Source organism: Nymphalis io, chromosome 28 (assembly GCF_905147045.1).
Source record: "Nymphalis io chromosome 28, ilAglIoxx1.1, whole genome shotgun sequence".
Taxonomy (NCBI): domain Eukaryota; kingdom Metazoa; phylum Arthropoda; class Insecta; order Lepidoptera; family Nymphalidae; genus Nymphalis; species Nymphalis io.
In genome coordinates this window covers 5,341,952-5,368,933 of record NC_065915.1, presented here as the reverse complement: position 1 = coordinate 5,368,933, position 26,982 = coordinate 5,341,952, and the positions used below count along the sequence as shown (strand labels likewise).

At 34.9% G+C, this 26,982-nt stretch overlaps 1 protein-coding gene across 2 annotated transcripts; it reads left to right on the top strand.

The window, feature by feature from the left end:
- The first annotated feature begins 273 nt into the window (after nt 1-273).
- Nucleotides 274-25,625, top strand: LOC126779124 (acyl-CoA-binding domain-containing protein 5). 2 transcript variants are annotated; one of them, XM_050502975.1, is made up of 9 exons: nt 274-656; nt 15,236-15,347; nt 16,769-16,850; nt 18,086-18,236; nt 18,923-19,014; nt 19,992-20,073; nt 20,599-20,699; nt 21,010-21,135; nt 22,530-25,625. In XM_050502975.1, the coding sequence occupies exons 1-8, from the start codon at nt 596-598 to the stop codon at nt 21,130-21,132; spliced, it is 804 nt and encodes a 267-aa protein (XP_050358932.1). In that variant the 5' UTR covers nt 274-595; the 3' UTR covers nt 21,133-21,135; nt 22,530-25,625. The 2 variants fall into 2 exon arrangements, with proteins under 2 accessions (XP_050358932.1, XP_050358931.1); XM_050502974.1 differs by having other exon boundaries at nt 275-656; nt 22,527-25,625.
- Nucleotides 25,626-26,982: the final 1,357 nt, after the last annotated feature.

Below are 26,982 nucleotides of genomic sequence, written 5' to 3'. Positions count from 1 at the left end.
GTACTATCTCTACTTTATTCATTTAAATACTTCAAAAATAATTCTTTATGTCGTTTACTGCTTCTCTATAGAAAGTCGAGTTAAATAGGATAATGGAGTAATTCAACAACAATAGTACATTTGAGTACTATACCCGTTAGTTCATGTTACCTATTAAACATTTAAATAAAAAATATTTAATATCACAAAAACAATATTTTGGTACTAGGATATGAAACCTCTTATGTCAAAAATAATGACAAGACGTAAAAGTTCGATGGGCAACGCTTGTCACTATTCTATAGTTTATTTTGTGATTTGATACATAAGCAATTGCTTTTCTTTTTCTATTCACTATTCAGACGGAAGGCCACGACTGCTTGATTAGTCTGTGAATATTAATTTCGAAGATTGACGTAGGATAGGAAATATTTTGACATTAATTTTGTACATAATATCATATGTTTTTCTTTTAATTTAATTGTATAATACGGCAATATCGTTCCGCAATAACACGTTAACGAGTATGTGATTCTTAGTTTTATTGTAATAAAACGGTGCTATTTAAAGTCCAAAGTGCATAAGTTGTTTTCTAAAGTTTTGTGATTGTGTGAAAATGTCTTTAGAAGAAAAATTCAAAGCAGCGGTCAATGTTATCAAGAGTTTACCAAAAAATGGTAAGTGTAGCGAATAATTTGCCAAATTAACTTATGGCCTCTATTATATATTTAATTACTAAATTGACCGTAATTATGTTTTGATGATATCTCCGTACATCGTAATATTGTTGTAAATAATAAATGTTAATTGCGTACATTCATACGATTGACCTTAGAATTTGACCGTATTCTTAAATTCTTATAAAAACGATTAATAAAAACCTAAATAGTGTGCTACACAACAAGTGAAGTGTTCCGACAAATTGTTTATTTATTTATAAGGGTTAATTAACAATATACATATTTTACATTAGGAAAAATAACAGTTTTCCTGACACACTGATATGTATAGGAAATGGACATAATATTTGCACATTATATCACATAAACTCATTTTAATATATATAAAAAAACATATATTTTTATAAGGAATATAAGTTTATTTTTTCATTAATTAGACTGATTAAATGCAGTATTTGTTTATAAAAATATTTAATTAAATAAACAAATATTTTTATGCCATTCCTCTTGTACTCAACATAAACATATATTTTAGGATCTAGATGATCTTCTGTAAAATAACTAAAGACAACTCGTATATATTAATCAAAATTTATTAATAAAATTAATAACAACATTTATTATTTTTTTGTTTTTATATCAGTATATAATACTGTTGACTGCCTCCTTGGTCCAGTGTCTAGATGTAGGGCTGCAGACCCGGAGGTCCTGGGTTCAATTCTCAGGTCAGGTCAATAAAAAGTTACTGGAATTTTCTGTCAGAAAATTCTCAGTAGCAGTCCGGAGTCTGGAAGTTGGAAGTGTGTACACTCCCGTGCCTCGGAAAGCACGCAAAGCCATTGATCCTGCACCTGAACTCTATCCGGTTGTGTCGGATTGGCGATCCATTGGATTATGAGACCTAGGGAATAGAGAGTGCACCTGTGTTTGCGTGCACACTTGTGCACTATAATATCTCCTGCGCAGTTGGCTAATATCTCTTGAGATTGGCTGCCGTGTCCGAAATTGGTCTGGTGGACATCACATTATTTTTTATTTATTAAAACTTATCATATCATAATAATGCTTACAGGAATATTAGATTCTACAATAACATACCATTATATTATAATTTTATTGCGTTATCTTAATATTTACGTGTGATGAAAATGATCTTTTTTAGCTAAATGGAATAAACACTCTCGAACTAATAAGCAGATTCATGTATAATTCAAAGACTGAATTCATCTGTATTTATTTATTTACAGAATTAATCTGACTGTATCTGTAATACAAAATATTTAATTAACATAAAAGTAAACATACCAAACAATAATAGTAACCTGTGGTAAAATAATAAACAATTTAAATAATAAAATATATATTATATATATTTTATTATTATATTTAATATATAGATAAAATAATAAACATTTTGTATACAATAAAATAATAAATGTTTAATTTTAATATAACAATACAATTATTAACCACCTAACTGTGACATCAATTCCATCCTGCATCAAGAAATTTAGCAAGTCTTTTCTTTGTCACACCTCAAAAAAATGCAATTCTTTTTTGAATCAGCACATATGTTCCCCTCCCCTTATAACTTGGGTTCCTTCCGAGGTGTGAAAAGACATCCTGGGGGTCGGCATGGCGGTGGCGGCCAGTGCAGAACATTCTTCCCAACTGTACTTGTATATAGGCTAAATTTAATAAAAAAAACCCACTGTACAAATCATAAGCAAGCGGAACAGTGGTAACTAAGCTAGTAGCATTTCTCCATATTATCACAAAATGGAATTAAAATCCAAAGTTTCATTCAAAAATTTAACCAGGGCCGGTTAAATTACTAATGACTGAATGGCAATTAGAGCGTTATAGTTTTTTTTTAAATTTATAATCAAAGGTCTTTGGGTGCAAATTACACAAATGTATAATTTGGAATAAGAGATGGTTATTGGCTTTATTTGTTTGCATTTTCCGCCACAGCCTTGAAATTGTTCTGTGGCACATTGGGGCCAATATGTCAATAAATATTGTGTTTCATGATAATTTATGTAATGTTTTATGTGACGAGCCGGTTGGCGTGGTTGGTAGATACTTGCCTTTCACGCCGAAGGTTGTGGGTTTGATTCCCACCCAGGACAGACATTTGTGTGCATGAACATGTCTGTTTGTCCTGAGTGTAATTATCTATACAAGTATGTATTTACAAAAGGAAAGTAGTGTATGTAGTATATCAGTTGTCTGGTTTCCATAGCACAAGCTTTGTAAAAGCTTAATTTGGGATAAGATGGCCGTGTATGAAAAATCTCACAGGATATTGTAACATGCTTATAATTTGTTTAGTGTATATTCACAACTGTTATGTGTGTTGATTTTCCTATTAATATTATAAACATGAAAGTTTGTGAGGATGGATGGAGCTTTTATGCAAAACTATAGAATGGTTTTGTATGAAATTTGGTATAAAATTAGCTTACTCTAATTTAACACATGATGTTACCTGCCCTGCCCTTTTCAAAAGCGGACAAGCGTTTATTCATAATATCGTGTTGGGTTTATTTCAATGTTTTATAATAATAGCTTACATTTTAATTTACTTTTACTTATTATTATCTTTTATAATAATAATATTATACAATTCATTATTCTTTATCAATGTGTTATGTAGAAGTTTAACTGGTTTAACGTGTTTTTATTGTTTATATTGTACAGTTTGTTTACCTACTAAATGCTCATCTGGGTAGGTACCACCCACTCATCAGATATTCTACTGCAAAACAGCAGTATTTGGAATGGTCGTGTTCCGGTTTGAAGGGTGAGTGAGTTAGTGTAATTACAGGCACGAGGGACATAACATCTTAGTTCCCAAGGTTGGTGGCGCATTGGCGATGTAAGTGATGGTTAACATTTCTCACAATGCAAATGTCTGTGGGCGTTGGTGACTTACCATCAGGTGGCCCATATGCTCGTTCGCCTACCTATACTATAAAAAAAAACCTAACTCTTAACTACTTAACCGATTATCAATGATGTACCCCTGATGTGTATGAAATACTTCATACACATCAGGGGTGCAGAAAAAGACATGGGGTACCTATCACTTACCGATCCTCATCACACACGAGCAAAACCTTGGGTGGAAACTAATAATATATAATTGGTCTACGTAGATCTTTATTTTACTAGCTGTAAGGCTTGAGTATTAGTTTATATAAATTTCTTATAAGGTTCTAATGACTCAAATTAAAGTTTTAGTTATACATATGATCCTTATTATATTATAAGCCTTCTCCAACACTTTAAAATTTGCATTAAATAGGTAATTCATTTATTGGGAATCAATGAGTGGCTAGCGAGGTTTTCAATAATATTGCACCTTATTAAATAAGACGCTTGAAATATACTTAAGTATATACATATAAACTTGTGTATACAATATTGTGTTGACTATACGCAACATTAAAACTTACATAAGAATACACATACGTTTAAATTTTATTTACTAAGATATGAAATGTTTTAAACACGACAGTTGTTGTGCTGTAATGTTTTGGTGTCGTTGAACTTATCCTTGCTGAATTAATTGCATGCCGATAACCTTTTAACATTAAGTATCAGTTTTGACGAATGATATTTTGTGCTATTTGATAACATCTATTGATATACACACACACACACACACACACGCACACACCCGCACACGTACACACACGCACATGTACACACACACAAAGACGCACACACACACACAAACAAACACACAAACACATAGATCAGAAGGGTGTGTGTGAGACGTCATCATCATTGATATACTTTTAAGCACGGAGTATGTTTTAGTGCAAGTCGTATCGGATAATAGTTTAGAAATAAATTTTAAGTGCAGTCATGGTATGGATATAATAAAAATGGTGTGAGTGCCAAGGTACCTTTGAGAATTGATGTGTAAACAGGTGAGCTCATGTACCGATTTCACGCAAACATTATAGAATTTACAATAACAAATCATACCCTGACGGTATCTGACTCTCGAAACCTTACGCTGACATCATCTAACGCTAGAACTCTCAGTGACCGTGTACCGCTAAGATGTTTACACACCAAAAGTAATTAGGAAATGATTGTATTGTCGTTTAAAAAAATAGTATGCGAATTATTCAGGTTTCTGGCTTTCGGTATAGCTTCTTACGTCCAGGTAAAACCGTAACAGCCTGTGAATGTCCCACTGCTGGGCTAAAGGCCACCGCACCTCTTTTTGAGGAGAAGGTTTGGAGCTTATTCTACCACGCTGCTCCAATGCGGGTTGGTGGAATACACATGTGGCAGAATTTCAGTGAAATTAGACACATGCAGGTTTCCTCACGATGTTTTCCTTCACCGTCAAGCACGAGATGAATTATAATCACAAATTAAGCACATGAAAATTCAGTGGTGCTTGCCCGGGTTCGAACCACTGGGCCATCTCGGCTTGTATTAAAACTATATGTGAATATATGTATTGCCCTTAACATTCTTTAAGAACCTAAACTGCTAATTAATAATTCCATGAGTACACGGCTAACAGTTATGCCAAAATCGTAGTTCTAATCGTAATGTTTTTGGGTAGGTATTTTATTAATAAACATTACTTACAAAAAAAATCCACGAATAAAGTAAAGTAACAGCCTGTAATTGTCTCACTACTGGGCTAAGGCCTCCCTTTTGAGGAGAGGGTTTGTTGCTCATTCCACTACGCTGCTTCAATGCGGATTGGTATACATGTAGCAGAATTTAAGTGAAATGAGACATATGCAGGTTTCATATTTTCCTTCAGGCTGAGGAAGAGATAATGCATCATCTTTTATAATGATAAAATATAATATATACAAATTAAGCACATCTCGGTTCTTAAAAGGACAGTATTAAAGAAAATTTAAAAAGAATTTTAACTTTCATACTCTGGCAATCCTAAATACACACCTACAAGCTCGTAAATATCTCGCACAGTAACGTACATGAATAGTTTAATTTGGCTTCACTTGTTCGTTCTAAGCGCTCCGTGTAATGCCATTCGTCTGAAATGCTAACATCGAGCTAACATACCGAACCACTTTGCGTATTGAAATATTTGTTATTTACTTTCCTGTACTGGGTTATGTAGACAGACCCGTTCCATTATGTGAGCAAGCTTTTCAAGAGGAAGTAATTAAGGATATCTTCTCATGCCTTTAATGTTTTCACGAAGGAGCCTGTTACCCGCGGTTTCTGTAACGTTATTTTTTTAAAATTATTGTACGAAGGTCTCCGCCCATAGAAGGTGACATTTTAAGAAATATTAACTGTTTCTTGCAACTATAATTTACAGTGTTTCTCCCAGCCTTCAAGTTATAACTGTGCCATATTTTACTAATCAATTCAGTAATAGATATGTACATATAAGTATGTATGTGGTGGTAGGGCTCTGTAGCTCGTCTGGGTAGGTACCACCCACTCACCAGATATTCTACCGCAAAACAGCAGTACTTGATATTATTGGGTCCCGGTTTGAAGGGCGAGTGAACTAGTGTAATTACAGGCCCAAGGGACATAAAATCTTTGGTCCCAAGGTTGGTGGCGCTATGTAAGCGATGGTTGACATTTCTTACAATCCCAATGCCTAAGGGTGTTGGTGACCACTTACCAACAAGTGGCCCATAAGCTCGTCCGCCTACCTTATTCTATATAAAAAAGGTTTTTTTTATAAACTAGTCATAATTTAGAGTAGGTAAACATAAATTTAGAAAGTAGAACTAATTCCAACGACCAATCATAGACAATATACAAGAAAGTACTTAATTTTTTTTAACATCAAAGTTTTCACGCAAAATAAGTGGTGTGTATTTTAGGCGTTCGCGTATGTAAAACATTAAAAGATAACAAGTACAACATTGTGTATGACTTTGTCCAAGCCGGTTTGTGTAGGTACCCACCCAATCATCACATATTCTACCACCAAACAGGAATCTCGTCCGCCTTCCTATTCTATATATAAAAAAAAAGGAATACTTAGTATTGTTGTGTTCCGGTTTGAAGGGTTGTGAAGTTAGTGTGTGTGTTCTACAGACACAAGGGACATAACATCTTAGTTCTCAAGGCTAACCGCGCATTAGCGAGGAACGGATATTTCCTACAGTGTCAATGTCTATGGTGACTATTTACCATCAGGTGGCCAATTTACCAGTATGCCTAACACTTAAAAAAAACAACGGTGTCGCTCTTAACGTCAGGAAGTCGTACCATAAATAATAGTATGAAGAGAAGAGACAATTCCAATAAAGAGCCAATAATTAAAAATATGTCTTACAAAATCACATAACATGCAATGATAGTTATATCAAGAGATTAGAATATGATTAAATTTTAATTTATCGTTAATATTTGTTTATCAATCTTAATTATATAATACATTTGCGGCACACAAATTAATTTAATCAATAAGTAAGTCTTTTTTTTAAACGTCATGATGTTTTTTTTTTTAAATAAACAAATCTCCACACATGTTGAACAGTGCATTTGGTGTATCTTGTCTATTGTTTACATTTTATTTTAGTCTCTGCATGTTTAAATTAACCTTCTCCTCAAAAAGGGAGAGAAGGCCTTAGCCCAGCAGTGGGACATTTACAGGCTGTTACTTACTTATGTTTAAATTGTCAGGCAGCGTTGATTGTGATAGTCGAAATTTTATGATTACTAATGTCTATGTACAGATTCATTTAGATTCTGTATCTTCTTATATTTTTTTACGTCTGTCTATGGGTGGTGATGTCTACATACCATCAAGTGGTCTTGCCAGTCTGCTTGTGTCATAAACAGGTCTTCTGTTTTATATTAAATATATAATTGACCCAGATGTTGCGCGCCGGGTATCATTGGTCATCGTGATGATTCTGGAGGCTTGTCTGGAGAGTATTCGGCCAGCCTATACACGATTGGGTCAGCAAACTATATGTATACTGTATATGTTTTGATAATGTTATCTCTTTCGTGTTATTTCGCATAAATAAATTATCAAAGTGACCCGAATACATTTGGATTGCGTTGTTAAATTTAAAAATAATATCGACTAAATTTCGACGAAGTTTTTGATCTTGGTATGAGATATAGTCCTTTGCTTCACCGTCATTGTCGATGTACAGCTCTTTAGTGCGTTAGGCAGCTCGAGGTCATCCCGACTTCCTTAGTGGCGTCTGAAACACGCAAACAAAGCCGGAGTTTCAGGACGGACAATTGACTGACTGACGGATTCATCGCTGATACATATCAAGGCGTAAATATGTCAGTTTATCATTCTTATGTTTATCTTCTTCCAATGGGATGAGATATTTCAAGAGAAAGACGCAGCCATTTTAGCTGGAGACCTCAATAGGAAAATCTTCTATGGAATAGAGTTCCAGCAATATCCAGTAGAAGAGGATTTTGAAGCTTTTGTTCCCAATACCGACTAGATTTCTAGCTAGACACATATAAGACAGATTCGCGCTCGACGTAATAGCTTTAAACGTTATATTATTAATATATAATATTATATATGTATTATACTCCAGTTGTGTTACATATACACAATCCGAGCTAGGTTTAGACCATCGAGTTTTATCAGTGACCACAATCTCATTACAAGAAAAATCGTAGACAAGATTGAGGTCGACGAGCCGCTTTAGTCATACAATGTCATTAAAATATATAACACATTGACTTGACCTGACTGTAGACACTGCGAAAACGGACGTTCCTAATTTGAAAAATACATAGACAGATTTAAGTTCGTCCGGACGTGTGCTGGGATAGTACATGCTCTGTATATCATATGGCATCCTTCTTCGGAACTCTTGTTAATTATACCATTTTGATACATACTTTAAAGTATGTATTAAAAAAATCTACGATGGTTTTAAACATTATCTTATATAGTTTTATTATCTTTTTTTTCCTTTTTTACAATTTTTATTTTTTACATAAATTAAGATAAATCCTGTTTTTTGTAAGCATGTTTTTTTACGCAATTGAATATCTATTATTTTTATTAATGTAACTCTGTTAGTCGATGATTGCCTATAACAAATTGCATGCTGTAATTACCTGTAAGTAAAAGAACAATTGAAATGTATTACTAAAAATTACTGCTGTACACGAATTATTGTATCTTTTGTTGGTAGTTCTAAAATAAAAATAAATAAAATAAAAATAAATTATCAGAAATTGATATTTTTTCGCTTAATTTGATAAATAGGAATAGTTCATTATCGTTTTTTTTAAATTAAATATTCGTGCTATTTATTGCGTATCTATCGGTACACGCAATGTATATAGATTTTATCAAGGTTTGCAAAACTATGTTTCACATAGAAAAAAACACTTTAACATATGCGTCTTGAAATAAGTTCGTCCATAAGGTGAAGGGAGTTTGAAATCGATATTTTCAATGACAACTCACGTGTCCATTGGACAGCCGAGGGGTCACAACGATGAATATTTAATATATACATGTAGCTATGTAACGATGTCAATTAGTTAGGAACTCTGTAAATGGAAACCTTATCGGAGTTCTATGACTGTTTCATTACGGAATGTTTCTCTTTCAAATTAACGAATTAATAGTAATGGAAAGTTTATAAAAATAAGCTTTTTTATGCAACATTTTGTGTCCCATGTTGTTGATAGTTAAGTATCAAGTCTGAATCTAATATTGGGTAATTAGGTCATGTTTTTAAAAATGCATTGTCATCTTAAATGAATCGAGTTGTTAAATTTCAAGTTCGTGGGTTAAAGGAATGCGTTCTTATTCAGCTTCCAAGTTTTGATCTAAACATATTAACAAATTAAATTATTTTTAATTATCCATATTAGTTTTCATTATTATTTTTATTTTAGTTTATTAATTTTTTATTCATTGTTTTTTTTTGTTTTGTAACTTGAAATTTTGAATTGTCTTTTGTTTGTTTTTTTTTTTTGGTTCATGCAGTTATCACCTGTAATTGAGGTACCACTTCTTTTATTTTTTATTTTATGAACTGTTTGCTATTATGTATCCTTGTGTACTTTGTTGGTGATCTAATAAATAAATAATAATAATAAAATAATAATAATAAACATTCAATTTAAGCTTGTAAGTAATACAATTATTATTGTTTTAAATATATAATTGTTAAACTTGACTTCTATAATTGTTAATCTTATCTTCGCCGGTTTTTCTGATGTCCGAAGATATTTTGACAATCAATAAGCAAGTGTAACGCTTGAATAGTGATTTTGACTTTGACGATGCGAGTTGAAATTAAATCATTTATAAAAGCCGAGATGGCCCAGTGGTTAAAACGCGTGAATTTTAACCGATGATCGTGGGTTCAAACCCGGGCAAGCACCACTGAATTTTCACGTGCTAAATTTGTTATTATAATTTATCTCGTGCTTTACGGTGAAGGAAAACATCGTGAGGAATTTTGCATGTGTCTAATTTCACTGAAATTCTGCCACATGAGCATTACACCAACCCGCATTGGAGCAGCGTAGTGGAATAAGCTCCAAAACCCAGCAGTGGGACATTCACAGGCTGTTACTGTGATGTATTTATGTATTATTAAGGTTTTGAAGTTTAGTTGATTCATACGAATACGTATTTCGAATGTATGTTCAGTGTTCTGTTTTTTTATGAAACGATATACAATTGTTCTTAACTATCATCAAATTAAATTGAATGAAGGTTATATTTTTTTAAATGGTAGACAGTCTGGCATCGTTCATACACATTGGCACTGTAAGGAACCATTAATGTCGCCGATGCGTTATCAGTCTTGGATAATAAAAAGTTATGTGGCTGTAAACTGTAAGCTTTGTGCCTGTAGTGAAACTGGCTCACTCACCCTTCAACATTCTCTATTCCATCATACTGCCACCAAGTCGATGCATTTCTTACTTCTCACGGCTGAAATAAGGATTTTATTTCATTTTTAAACGATAAGGTATATACGATAATTTAAATATCCCATATAACCAAATTGTTGATAAAACGACTGCTTATAATTAATTAAAAAATATGAAATGCAACATTTATCTATAAATAACATTTAAATGATTATGTTATTGATTTTGATAAGGAATTATAGTTTAAATACCACAAATCCTTGATACCTAAATATGTTTTATAAAGTATATAATAAGCCTGCAGTTGAGCGCGACACCTGATGCCCAGCTGCTGTGTTGTATTTTCGTCTATCGCATTGAGAAGAACGGGCAATGTGTCTTTGTTACACATCAGTGCTTATTCTAATTTATAATTCTTAAGCCGTGGCAACTGTTGTTCATGACCACTTTTTCTGAAGCAACCTTACACCGTTATATTCGTGATAAAATTATCTTTATTTTGATATAGAAATCAATTGGTAAGCAGATGAGTACAAGTTGCTAAAAGAACTAACCTGTTTACACGTGGCAACCAGGGAGTGATGACAGGAAAAAGGTGGGCAAGCTAATTATAGCTTATTCCTTATATTTTATATTTTCGATTGGTGTAAGACTCGCGTTGTAAGCACGTGGGTGAAAAATTTAAAAAAAGTTAAGAAAAGAATAATTATTTCAAGATAGTCATAACCATATTTTATTGGTCAACCTAATCATGACGTTTATTTAATTGTAAAATTTAAGAAAAAAAATATTTTCATCCGGTAAGCAGATGGGTGAAGATTAACTCTAATGCGGATCTCGTACTAAAATAAAAATATCCTGAGACATTATTCACACACGGCCATCTGATCCCAAACTAAGCGGAGCTTGTACTATGGAAACCAGACAACTGATATACTAAATATACCAATTTTCTTTTGTAAATATATACTTATATAAATAATTACACTCAGACTCAGGACAAACAGGCATGTTCATGCACACAAATGTATGTCCTGGGTGGGAATCGAATTCACAACCTTCGGCGTGAATCGGATTAATAGTTTTTGCTAATAACTAAAAATTGAACACACAGATAAAACTTACCACATTATAATATAAGTGTGATACAAAATCCAACCTCTATGCGAGTAAATAATTGAATACCGGTTTATTTAAAATATAATACCGATTTTATGATACGTATCGTTAAATTACATAATGTAGATTAAGTGGAATGAAAATGTAACAAAAATTAAGACACCGAAATAACTTTTTGTTGGAACTTTCACTTTTTTCGTTTATCTATGTGTGATGCGACTGTTGTATAACTATGCGATGTTATATTAACGTACGTTTTAGATTGTGTATAATAATAATTACGGTGATTTGTATACACTTGCAACTGTTGACTGCCTCGTTGGTCTAGTGGCTTGATATGAGGTCATAGACCCGGAGGTCCTGGGTTCAATTGCAAGGTCGGACCAATAAAAAGTTATTGGGTTTTTCTGTCAGAAAATTCTCAGTTTCAGTCCCGGAGCCTGGAAGTTGGAAGTGTGTACACTCCCGTGCTTCGGAAAGCACGTAAAGCCGTTGGTCCTACGCCTGAACTCTTTCCGGTCGTGTCGGATTGCCGTCCCATCGGATTATGAGAGTTAGGGAATAGAGAGTCCACCTTTGTTTGCGCACACACTTGTGCACTATAATATCTCCTGCGTAGTTGGCTAATCTCTCTTGAGATTGGCTGTCGTGGCCGAAATCGGTCTGGAGGACATTATTATTATTATTACAGCGAGGCGCAGGCCAAAGGCCTTACCAAATCCGGGCTGCTACTGAGATTCTTCGACGGATAAACTAAACAACTTTTTATTGGTCCGACCTGGGGTTAGGACGCAAGACCTCGGGATCTCGGTCTTATATCTAACCACTAGAACAACGAGGCAACGAGGAAATCTTGCTCACTCGAAGGTTAATCTTAAATAGCGTCTATTATATGTCGGCTTCGGTCGGGTCATGCCCGGTTCCCTGTACGTTTAGCTAAAATAAAAATTAAAAACAACTCTATTTGTGAATGTGGCTTAGATGAAGGTTCAATTGATCATATATTTTTTAATTGTTGTAAGTTCCAAGATTATACTCATCTTCCCTCTAATATCCGTCTTGTAAACATAAAATATCTTTTGACATTAGTTTACTAACCATTTATTAAATATTTAATTAAATTTATTTTAGGAAATAAATTAAAATTATTATTGTGTTTTTATGTTATTTGTATGCTGTGTTCAATTAATTGTTTGTAGTGTAGAATTACATAGTTTCCACTAATTATTAAAAGATTCAAAATTTGAAACCTAATGATCTCATATCATGTGTCTTTTCTTTTATACGTGACATTGGCAGAATATTTTGCGCTCCAATAGCATAAATAGTCGCGGGAAAAAGAAAAAAAAAATTAAAAAGATTATCAGTCTATATATGTAAGTATATGAGATAACTTTTGTGAAATTTTCTTTTTTGTTATTCATTGAATTTTATGTACTTCATTTTCAATTGATTGTATCTAACATAGCATATAAATAATTTGTCATGATTTCTTTGTTTGTTGTACATTACATTTATTGAAATTTATATCTTGTTTCATTAGCATTGTGGTTTATATTTAATTTAAACCGATATTGAAGTTGCTCCCAATCTGACCTTTTGGTTTAACTTAACTATTCACTGAATATTATTATAATGTTTTATTTTGTTAAATAAATCCACAACATATAGTATATTTTACGATTATACCTATAATTGTAGTGAGCCGTGATGGCCTAGAGGTTGGAAGACGAGAATGTTAATGATGATTTGATTCCGAGTTCAAACCCAAGCAAGCACCACAGATTTTTTATATGCTTAATTTGTGCTCATAATTATTTTCGTGCTCGGCGTTGAAGGAAATGTAACTCTACTACATGTTTCCAAAAACTCTTTGTAAAACAGCGCGGTAGCTCAACAGCTCCTCAACAGAAGAGCTGGGGGTTAGTTAGTCAGGTAGATGGAAAAATTATTATCATAAACACACTACTGCCGTCTATTCATTATTCTTCTACTTTTAAGTTGGAATACTTTTTAGCAAGTCACTTTTAAAATTGCATAACGTCATTGGAAGAGACTAGGCTTTTTTTTTTCTTTTTTTTTATTACGCTGAACATACCCACCCACGAACAGTGGGTGGGTATGTGGGGCTCGCCGGTGTCCAAGGCGCCGAGTGCGCCCCGAAAATCGTCTTAACGAGGAGCGGCACGGGATCGCTTTCGCATGCTATCGTGACGCTCTGACGAAAGAGAGTAGGCCTAGTTCAGGTGCTTGTACCCATTGAATTAGTATAATGTACCCGTGGCTGGGCTGGGTTTCGAAAAGGCTTCAGTACCGTAGACCACATACACACACTAAGGCAAATAATACAGAAGACCGAGGAATATAATCAGCCTCTATGCCTAGCGTTTGTGGACTACGAAAAAGCCTTCGATACCTTTGAGACCTGGGCTGTTCTGGAATCCATGCAGAGATGCCTAATTAAATGTCGGTATGTCCAGGTGGTGAAGTGTTTGTACGAAGCCGCAACCATGACCGTCCAAGTACAAGATCAGAGCACAAGACCAATTGAATTGCATCGCGGGGTAAGACAGGGAGATGTAATCTCACCGAAACTACCAATGCATTGGAGGACGTCTTCAAGACGCTCGATTGGAACGGACGCGGCATTAATATAAATGGCCAACACATTACACATCTGCGATTTGCCGACGACATTGTCATCATGGCGGATACTCTGCAGGATTTGGAAGAGATGCTAAACAGCCTGAGCGATTCTTCAAGACAAGTAGGTCTCGGGATGAACATAGAAAAGACCAAAATTATGGCAAACCGACATGTATCCCCGAGACCAGTGGTCGTAAATGGCTCTCCCCTTGAAGTTGTGCAGGAATCTACCTGGGCCAAACTATACAACTTGGCCGGCACAACTTTGAGAAGGAGGCTAAAAGAAGAATACGTTTAGGCTGGGCTGGCGTTCGGGAGGTTACGTCATATTTTTGAATCGTCGATCCCACAGTCGCTTAAGACCAGGTTCTTCAATCAGTGCGTCCTACCTGTAATGACTTACGGTGCCGAAAAGTGGACACTTACCGTAGGACTGGTCCACAAATTTAGAGTCGCTCAGCGAGCAATGGAACGCGCGATGCTTGGGGTTTCTCTGGCAGATAGAATCCGAAATGAGGACATTCGCCAGAGAACTAAAGTCACCGACATCGCGCGTAGAATTAGCTGGCTGAAGTGGAAGTGGGCTGGTCATGTCTCCAGACGCATTGATGGCCGATGGAGCCTACACGTGTTAGAGTGGAGAACACGCTTAGGCAAACGTAGTGTAGGACGCCCTGTGACAAGATGGGCCGATGATTTAAAAAAGGTGGCAGGTTCGGGATGGATGCGGACTGCCCAAGATCGGGATGGTTGGCGTTCTATGGGGGAGGCTTTCGTCCAGCAGTGGACGGCAAAAGGCTGAAAAAAAAAATCGACAAGTTAAGGACAATAAGTGTATTTTCTATTTTTATTTGGTGTACAATAAAGTATTGCATAAGGGGGGGGACACACGCCTGTATAAATAGTAATTTGATTGTAAACAATAAAATATTTCTTTCACCTTACAGGATCATACCAGCCTAGCAATGATATAATGCTGAAGTTCTACAGCTTCTACAAACAAGCACTAGAGGGGCCATGCAAAAAGAGTAAACCAGGATTTTGGGATATAGTCAACAGGTAGGATGAACCGGGAAAACAAACAAAAACAAAACATACCCCTTTATAATATATTGCTATGATATTATGCCTTGATTAAATTGATTGCGAAACTAAAATGGCAGCGGGTGGGGCACATCGCTCGTAGAACTGAAGGACGTTAGGGCAGAAAAGTTCTCAAGTGTCGACCACAAACCAACCAAACGCAGCGAGGGCAAGGCTGCATAGCAAAGCTCATGTCATGACTGGACCGTACAAGGTGGACCTTAAGAGGGTCTAGGGACATCCGGCCTTGACCAACGCCTTTATCCAGTGGTGGACGTATTCCGGCTGTGATTATGATAATTATGACTGTTCCGTTGATCTAGTTGCTAACTCATAAGGTTGCAAGCAAAGTCAAATTCAAGAATGTTTTTTCATAGAGCACTTACTTATTGATTTACACAAAATCTACCACCGACTCGGAAAAAATACCTCAAACCTTATAAGAACCGGTTCTTCGAACGAAACTCAGCGGAATTTTTCTTTTTTTTTCAACAATTGTACAAACAAAACACTTCTAATTTTATAATCAATAAGTAAGTGTAATGCTCCTATATTGAATGAAGGCTTTTGATTCGATTTGTTTATATTTCTATTTGTAACAGCCTGAAGGCGCAAAACTTAGCTAAGGGGCTCTGCTTTGAGCAAGCTCGTCTGTAGCACCCACTCATCACATATTCTACCGCCAAATAGCAATACTTAGTATTGTGTTTCGGTTACAGAGAGTCGAGATGGCCCAGTGGTAAGAACGCGCGAATCTTAACCGATGATCGTGGGTTCAAACCCGAGCAAGCACCACTGAATTTTCATGTGCCTAATTTGTGATTATAATTCATCTCGTGCTTTGCGGTGAAGGAAAACATCGTGAGGAAACCTGCATGTGTCTAATTTCACTGAAATTCTGCCACATGTGTATTCCACAAACCCGCATTGCAGCAGCGTGGTGAAATAAGCTCCAAACCTTCTCCTCAAAAAGAAGAGAAGAGGCCTTTAGCCCAGCAGTGGGACATTCACAGGCTGTTACGGTTACGGGGTTTCGGTTCATTGGATGAGTGAGCTGGTGACAGGCACAAAGGACATAACATCTTAATTCCCAAGGTTGGTAACGCATTGGCGATGAACATATAATTTATTAACATACTATATAGCTTATGTCCGACCAGCAGTGCTGTTCTGTAAGAACTCACTTTATTACTCACACTCACTCGTGAAATGTTGACAACCGATACGCCGATAACCGATTACCGATATTCTGACATTACACGATATGTGGTGAGTTTCGAGTTTGTTCATATAGATTAGCCCAATTGAAACGATAAGCTTAAATAATACAAAAGTTTTATATCAATCTGATCAATGTCAATATAATTATGATTAATATATTATTTTATTGATTCTAGAACGAAATGGGATGCGTGGAAAAGCTTAGGCGACATGCCGTCAGAAGAAGCGATGCAGTTGTACGTTAATGAGTTACATAAGGTATTATGATAATTCTATAAACTCGATATATTCAGCCTAGATGGTTTAATGTGTATGAAGATGGAGGTTCATGTGTATGAAGATTGCATAAGTAACATAAAATATAAGAGCTACTAGATCGTCTCTCCTTTCGAAGAGAAGTTTTTGGGCTTATCCCACCATGCAGCACTCCTCCTGTTGTTTGTATTCGAACTTCCTAACAAATTAAGCCCATTAAAATTTAGTCATGGGTGTCAGAGCTTGGGTTGTTTCACGTGAGAGTATGTCTGAAGTACAAATTTATTTTAAATTTATTTGGCGGTAGGATTTTTTCCAAACCCGTCTGTGTACCGACCGCTTATCACGTATCGCCTTATGTTCCGTTTTGAAGGGTCAGTGAGCCAGTGTAATTACAGGTACAAGGGACATAACACCTTAGTTCCGAAGGTTTGTGGGGTATTGGCGATATTAGGGACGGTTAATATTTCTTATAGCGCTAAGGTACTTACGAGAATTGATGTTTGAATAACAATTACGCTGACGTCATCTGATGCTGGAAGATACGCTGATTCGTCTGACGCTCGAAGTCTCAGTTCGCCCCTACCGTGTACCGAGCGCTAAGAAGTTTTCACATCAAAAATATTTTGAAATTAAATGTTTATAAAAATGATCGTGTAATTTAGTAATTAATGTATATTTTTCATTAACCTTTCTTGCTATCGAACGAGTCGGTTGAGGAGGTAAACAATTTTGATTATTTCCTTGTAAAGTTAAGAATAAAAAGTATGGAATTTTTAAAAGTTGCAACCTATAAACATTCTATGAATATCAATTAGTTAAATGCCTAAACCAGTTAATTCGCATAGAGAATTATGTATTAAGAAATAAATAATTGAGATGGTTGTTTTAAGTAATTTAGTATAACTATCTGCTTCAATTAGTGGAATGGCCTTGTGTAAGATTTTTTTTGTAGGTTAGAATGTCTTTTTTTATTTATTCATTTACTTATATAGGTACACAAAACATGCTCTTTATATAATAATCGATAAAATTTAAATTATTAAATTATGGTAATCAATAAATTAAAATCATGTCAAAATAGTAATAAACGGTGGGTTTTTAAACAAGGCACGTAATAGCTTAGTTTTTTTTTTTGGTTTAGTTGATCCCAATTGCTGTACAGACTTCGTGTTATAAATTTAAATAAAAAAAATACAGATATGAAATGCCGCGAATTTTTTTTTCTATTTCATTAGATAGTGGAAACGATGTCGTATAACAAAGATGTCGCTTCCTTCCTCTTGGTTAGCGACACAGAAGACGGTTTTCCGAGCGCTGATCTGCAACTTGTCGCCGGTGATATTATCGAGAGGTGTCGTAACGATTCTCTACAAAATTCGCCCTTATGTAAGTAATAATAACCACTTTTAATGTAATGATAACCGCTTGGAGGAGTTGGTGGAGGGGGGGGGGAATCTAATAAGCAGATTTATTTCTTCGTCTTTCATATTTATCGTAAATTATCACACCGACAAACTGTACTTTGTATCGCTTTGCAAGTTCAATTGGCTAGTTTTATCAGGGACAAGGGATATTTGTTTGATAAAGGTGTTATATTAACGACTTGAATCGGGGAATGCGCTTGATGGTAGGGCCATGTGCAAAACCCGTTATGTACCACACAATCTTCAAATATTCTACCGCCAAACAGCAATACTTAGTATATGCACGCAGGCACAAGGGACATAACACTTGTGTTGCGAAGGTTGAGAAATTTCGCTTCCAGACCGTTTCAAAATTAAATAATTTATTATTGTAATAAATACTGCAAACATTTTTAAGTTTCTTTCGCCGGTTCTTCTCAGGTCTGAGGTGTAATTTCCGAACCGGTGGTAGATTTATGACAACCAATAAATAAGTATAACGCTTCTATATTGAAGAAGTATTTGAATTTGTACTTTGACTGAAATTTGACCTTGGAATTTATACCTTCATTGCTTTCAAAGAATTTTCACCAAAATAGTTTATCGACTTAACTTAATTCGACATAAGTGTTACATGTATGTAAATTTTGACGGTGACTTTATTTTCAGATTCCCGCTCAGATAGTGGCTCGTCGTCTCCCACTCATCGCATCCGACACGACTCGGACGACGAGTTCATTGACACCGTAGATGTAGCTGTTGTAAGTGCACTGACCATCACCACTCTTACCATATAGAGCTTCACAACGTGGGGCCCACGCCCCACAGGGGGGCAATTTGATAGTTCCGTAACAGCCTGCGAATGTCCCATTTCTGGGCTAAAGGCCTCCTCTCCTCTTTTTGGGGAGAAGTTTTGGAGCTTATTCCACCACGCTGCTTCAATGCGGGTTGGTGGAATACACATGTGGCAGAATTTCAGTGAAATTAGACACATGCAGGTTCCTCACGATGTTTTCCTTCACCGTAAAGCACGAGATGAATTATAATCACAAATTAAGCACATGAAAATTCAGTGGTGCTTGCCCGGTTTGAACCCACGATCATCGGTTAAGATTTACGCGTTCTTACCACTGGGCCATCTCCGCTAATTTGATAATTAAGGGGGGCAATTTAAAAATGGACTCGACACGACATTAGCCCCCTCGCTTCGGGTTTTTTAAATGCATTGGACCGATATCTCGGTGACAAATTTAACAAAAAAGGCAAATTCTTAAAAAAATGCTGTAAATAATTATAAGGTATAATTACGTTTGACGTTACCAAAATATCAACTTAATTAGAGTCGTTAAGTAAGCTTCGTCGCGGATTCACCACAATTTCAAAGTGATTCCTTCCTAATACTTATTTATATTTCTTAAGGGAACAAAACAATTTTTAAAGGTTAAAAATTTTGTATGGACGGCATAAAAATTTTGGAAATGTTAAGGTGGGGCATGGCCTGAAATAGGTTAGGAAACACCGATATAGAGTATTAGACTGACTGTCTCGTGGGTATTGGCTAGATATAAAGCAGATCCCGGCTTCAAAGCCCCAAGGTCGGGCGAGGATTACCTTATAGGGTGTTTCTGTCGAAGATTCTCATTAGCAGCCCGGAATCTGGAAGTGTGTACCCCCTCGGAAAGCACGTTACGTGCTGTTGTAAAAAAAACGTCACCATAATAAGTATTTTTATTTTCAGAACGAGACCGATCCCGTCCACACACTGAACCGCCATCGCCTAAGCAACGGTCACGCGCATCAGATAACTTCTCAGCTTACATGTAAGTACTCTTGTGTAATTTACTTTTTTTTTTTAGAATGGGAAGGCGGACGAGCATGTGGGCCACCTGATGGTAAGTTGTCACCAACGCCCATAGACATTGGCATTGTAAGAAATGTTAACCATCGCTTACATAACCAATGCGCTACCAACCTTGGGAACTAAGATGTTATGTCCCTTGCGCCTGTAATTACACTGGCTAACTCACCCTTCAAACCGGAACACAACAATACCAAGTACTGCTGTTTTGCGGTAGAATATCTGATGAGTGGGTGGTACCTACCCAGACGAGCTTAGAAGCTTAGTAAGGATAGTAAAGATAGCAATTTCTTCATGACAACCATAGTGATAAAATATTTGCAATAAATGAAATAAATATATAATAGGTTTTGTGGTATATTGTCACCGCCATTTACATCGCCAATGCGCCAATCTTGGCATCAAAGAATATGCTGTTTGGCTGTGGATTATGTGATGAGTGGACCGTACCTACCCTGACGAGTATATAACCGTTTAATATCATCAGATTTGAAGGTGCTAGAACATTTGCCGGGCGTGCTGGCGAGACTAGAAGCGGACGTAGCAGCTCTCAGGAAAGCCGTGGAAGGTGACAGGATGATATTGGACGTGAGAACACTTTGATTATTTTTTTATAATAGTAATGACGTAAGACACGCGCGCCATCTATTGATATGTATAGTATGAGTCTCTCAAATTCTGAATACCAACTCCACTAAGATTGTGGCGCGTTGGGGTAGGTGTTTGGTGTAAAAAAAGTAACCCAAGTCTTTCCTTGGGGTTCAAGCTTACTTCATATCAAATATTACCAAAATCGGTTCCGTGGTTTAGCCGCGGCAGTCAGACGTACAGACCATTAATTTCGCATTTATAATATTTGTATAGGATAGTAGTATAAATGTATTATGTTCTCTCGCAGCAAGTTTCTCGCGGTTGGCGATGGCCGTGGCAGGAGTTGAGTCCGCCCACGCTGATCCTGATCGCCGTGTGGCCCTTCATCGCTTATCGCATCGCGTCCCGTCTGCAGCGCAGGAACACATAACATGTAAGTATATTGTCATGAACTGGCTCATGTCCACTATGAGCCGGTTTATCCGTTTCCGTTTTGAATGTCGGCGAAGCTTTTATCGGGACTATTATTGATATATTTGAGTAGAATATTGTTGTATTATAAATAATAATTTATTAATTAAGATTTGAATAAGATTGCATAATATAGCAGAGCTGTTAGCGAATCACGTATATGTAAATCTAGGGGTGTATAGAAATATACATCCCGTATGCATGTAGTGGGCATTATACAAATATGTGTTTAGAGCCTAATATATCTTAAATATTAAAAAATATAGCTGTCTAGTAAAGTGGTTCAAATACCTTTGCGTTCCTAAAAAAAATTAAAACTCGTAAAACTCATTGTTGTTTCATTATATGCCGGGGAAAAACTTTTTTTTATATTGTATGAATAGTCTATGGTTGTTTTGTATATTCTGGCTGGTTTCGATACCAATAAAATTACTTGATGCAGTTTTCTGATCAGAAGTCCCAAAATTTCTACAGCAATGGGATTACATCAATACCTACAAAATGGCAACAAGTTTTCGAACAAAATGACACTTTCACGCCAAAGTTGTGGGTTCAATTCCCACCCAGGACAGACATTTGTGTGCATGAACATGTCTGTTTGTCCTGATTTTGGGTGTATTTATCTACATAAGTATGTGTTGACAAAAGAAAAGTAGTATATGTAGTATATCAGTTGTCTGGTTTCCATAGTACAAGCTCTGCTTAGTTTGGGATCAGATGGCCGTGTGTGAACAATGTCTCAGGATATTATTATTAAATTTAATGACTCTGCCATGATTTATCGTAAACGGGCGCTAGAATTGTTGAGAGATGCAAATAAATAATAAATAAATAAATAAATAATAAATAATGTTATCTTAATTTTATTTTGTATTAATTAGTATATTTTTAGTAATTTTTTTGTAACGTAAACTTTGCATGAATTTAATGAATTATTTAATTTTAATTTGTACCTATATCAATTTCAAACTATTTGTGTTATTAATTTTAATTTTATTAAGTGCATGTTTATTTTTTTATGATCTTTAATTTGTACCAATTTGGACTTTTTTTTTTTTTAATCTTTCTACTCATGTTGCTATAATTATGTGTTAATGTATTTTTAAAACAAATATTGTAATTGTTGTGGCTACTTTAAAAAGCTTCACATGTTAGCTATTTTCACTAAATTGTTTTACATTTGTCATTAAAACATGTAGTAGCTACTAGTGGTCCTTAAAATAAATAAAATAAAAAATAAAATAAAATAAATAAAATACGATAAAAAATATCTCGAATTCGTTATAGGAAATACGAAAACAAATGTCCCCGACCTTAAAGTTCAATAATTAATAATAATTATATCTTTCTCAGCAGGTACTACAAATACTAGGTGCGTGTAACGTGGACCTTATACGTTGGATATTCGAGAAATTGTGATTTTTACACATAGTTAATGATTTTTATATAAATTTAACTGTATTTTTTGTACTAGCAACATTAGTTTTTTTTTTTCAAATTTTATTAAAGCGAAAATTGTATGCGATTTATTAGGAAAAGACAATGTTTATTATATATGGGATATTTTTTGTTTGGTGGGTATTTGTCGTATGAAATATATTGGTATTTTATATTTATTTATCTTTACAAATTTAAATGGTAATAAATGGCTCAGGATGTTATAGAGAACGCTAGAAATTGAATCTTTAAAAATAACAATTGTCAATTGGATGATGAAAAATTTTTTTTTACACTATATTTGCATTTTAAGTACGTAAAGAAAACCGGACAATTGGTTTTATTTTTAAAAAAATCTCACAATATACAATTTATGTAAATAATTTCGAATTTGACTGAAATATTCTATTCAATAAACGTCATATTTAAAATACAATTACTATGTCAAGGGAAATATAGAGTTTATGGAACTACGATAGTTTTTTTTTAAATATGTAATTGGATTTATTTTAAAATAATCGATTTTTACAACTAATCTCCACAGACTACGTGTATCTTTGGTTAAATTTATTGCTGAATAAATTTATTTGTTGTGTGTATTTTCTAATAACTTTTTTTAATAAAAAGTAACGTAAAGTACATCAATATTACATAACCTTTTGTATACTCATCAATGACTTGTGATTTATATTTACGGAGTCTAGAGGTAAGGAAGATTGATCCTTATATATAATATATGCTGAAAATTATTCCAAAATTGCCAGATGGCGCTACTGTACGAAGACGATAATTGGAAATAATTATAGGGTCATTGATTAAGTTTTATAAATTTGATTAACATCATTGAAAATGAGCTTTGAAAGGCGAATATCTGTTTTTTTTAGCTTTCTCACTCTAATTCCGTTTTTTTTCCGGATATTAGTTATTTTAAATTTTATCGTCTAGCTCCAGCAGCGCCATCTAAATTCTATACATTTTGAAGGAAACTTTATAGGTAGACTTACGGTGACACGCTTTTTCATCACGTGTATCCTTTCAATGTTATTATAATAGTCAATGTCACATATTAATCTTTATTATCTGATGTTTAACGGTGTTCCGAGGTGAGTTTCGAGTTTGTACTATCAGAATACTTCTACTGTTTAGTATACTAATTGAAGACATACGTGTAAGGTGTCATGGGACAAAATATGATTTTAGATAATTGTTTTATGTTTTTTAGTTGGTTCTAAGCCGAAATGGCCTAGTGGTTAGAACGCGATGATCGTGGGTTTAAACCCGGGCAAGCACCACTGAATTTTCATGTGCTTAATTTGTGTTTATACTTCATTTCGAGCTTGACAGTGAAGGAAAACATCGTGAGGAAACCTGCATGTGTCTGATTTCATTGAAATTCTGCCACACGTGTATTCTACCACCTGCATTGGAGCAGCGTAGTGGAATAAGCTTCAAACTTTATCATCAAAAGGGAGAGGAGGCCTTAGCCCAGCAGTGGGACATTAACAGGCTGTTACTGTATGTTTTTTTTAGTTGATTAATAATTCGTGTACATACGCCATTCGTCCATTACGCGTATAATTCTTAGTCTTACAACGTGAGAGTTGAAGGTACCATCACGTGTATAGTGACTTAAAGTGTTCATTAAGGTAACACATTCGAAAAGTTTAAAAATGCGACAAAAGCTTGAAGCTGCGCTAGCTTCAAAAGTGGTGAGTTTCGAGTTTGTTCTTCCGGAATAGCTCTACAGTTGACGCAACGCAATACAACGTTTCGTCTCACTCTAACACTTTGACTTATGTCTTCAATTATGTAACTAAACTATCGTAGGTCAGTTCTGATGTGCGTTTGCGATTACGTTTTTAAATATGTTTTATTGTGAACAAATTGAATTTTATTTTATTGTTACCTGTTTTTTTTTTTTAATTATAATTTAATGTTTAACTTGTCATATTTTATCTTATAGATGGGAATGAATAGTAAGCAGATTCTATAATGTAACTTGTTTAATAAATAAAAAATATATTTACATTAATGTTACGAATAAAATTTGTTTGAAATTTATAAAAAGAACTGTGAAAGTGACAACAATTTGTGGTACAGATTAAAAAGATATATATATATATATATATATATATTTATTCTAAATGTAACAAAAAATGAATACCTTAAACGTTTTTTTTTAAATTGTAGATATACGAATAATTTTAATTCTTTAAATGTTATTTCTTAACTGTTATCACTTAATCTATTCAAATAATGTTTTCCCATATTAACTAACACATTTGTCGATTCCCTAGTTTTAATTCTTGTTATATTACTCATCACATGTGACCCTAGCTTTAAGTCCATCACTACTCGCTCGTACGCCCCTTATGTCTGGTTTACACAGTGCGAGCTAGCGTACGATTCAGCTTATGCAGTAGCTGTAGTGCAGTTATTCGCAGTGGACGTATCAACAACTGCGAGTTTTTGTTTTCACCTACTTGCCTTCTCCTACCACTCGCATCGCTTTCGTCAGTCATCGTAGTAGATGCAGTCGATAAGTCAGTCACGAGATGATTCCAGTACTACTCCAACGTAAACTCTCAATGGAAACTGCTGAGTCAGGTCGAGCTATTGACATTACAATGCAGGCAGCTATCAACTGTCAAGTCAGTAGCTCGCACTGTGTCAACCAAGCATCAGGTACATGTCAAATAATTGACATATGAAAAAAAAAATCGTAGAACCTCGATGACATAGATATTTGCTCTATAGATACTTGGCCGTGGACGTGGCCGCTTCTTGTATTTTTTTTAAGTTGGGTTCCGTGTAGTATATAATGTGATATAGGTGGTTAACCTAAGATTTTTATTTTTTATTAATGGCATTTTGAAATATAAGGTTTCGGCTTGTCACACAATCTTGGATCTTAAGATGATATTGTAAAGGCTTTAACGGTTCTAAGTGAAGGAAGTTTATATTGAAAATCATTAACAGTTTTTGTTATTGTACAAAATAAATGGGGTTTTTGAAGATGTTGTTTTTATTTTAAACTATTCACTGTTTATAGTTAATAAACAAAATCACGCTATATATATATATATATATATATATATGTATATAAAATATATATATATATATATATATATATATATATATATATATATATATATATATATGTATATAAAATTAAATATCAATCAATAGATGTCGCGAATGTTCGTCTGCTATTCGGTAATCGTGCGGAAAGTACTCAGTATTCAGTCGAATGTGGATTGCCTGAACATGCAGAAAAAAGGCAAAAATTACCGATTTTTGGTCACATCGGCAATACTTGGGTATTGCGGCAACTAGCTAACTATGCAGGAAAAATAATGCACCAGCATTTGTACGGACGTACGTATTCACTATTTCCTCACTTAAATAGTTCGTTAGGATTCATTCGGATTTGGTGGTTCGACACGACTGACAAGAGATCAGAGGTAGGACTGCTTTTCAAGGCAAACTTCTTAACTGCGGGCTGCTACTGAGAAGTTTGGTAGAAAAACACAGGCAATATCTACTGTGCTATACTGTAGATAATTGGATCGATGCTGTTTCCATATATATTGGCAATATTGACAATATATACCCTTTAAACCGGAAGACAACTATACTTAGCTTACTATTCGATAAAGACTGCCTCGTTGGTCTAGTGGCTTGATGTAAGGCCGCAGACCCGTAGGTCCTGGGTTTAATTCCCAGGTCGGGCCAATACAAAGTTATTGGGGTTTTTCTTTCAGAAAATTCTCAGTAGCAGCCCGGAGTCTGGAAGTTGGAAGTGTGTCCACTCCCGTGCTTTGGGAAGCACGCAAAGCCGTTGGTTCTGTGCCTGAACTCTTTCCGCTCATGTCGGATAGCCGTCCCATCGGGTTATGAGAGTTAGGGAATAGAGAGTGCATCCGTGTTTGCGAACACACATGTGCATTATAATATCTCCTGCGTAGTTGTCTAATCTCTCTTGAGATTGGCCGCCGTGGCCGAAATCGGTCTGGAGGACAGGAGGAGGGAGGTATTATTACTATTATTGTCAATATAATTAGAGGAAATTAGAATAAAAAAACATATATTCCTGTCTGACTTTATTTAAAAAAACAGTGACAGCAAATACTCCATAAAAATACAAAAAAAAATATCGACAATAAACTAATAATTTTTAATAATAAACTTAACAAGTTAAACATGGCTTGTTAGGAACTAAACTATATACAAATAAAAATCACATGTTCAAATCAACGAAAAATAATTACAAAAAATAAAAACAATATATTGTACTTTGTTTAAAAACGATAACGGCATCGACACAGATTATAAATACGTTTAAAAAAAAATATAACACTATTTCGTACAA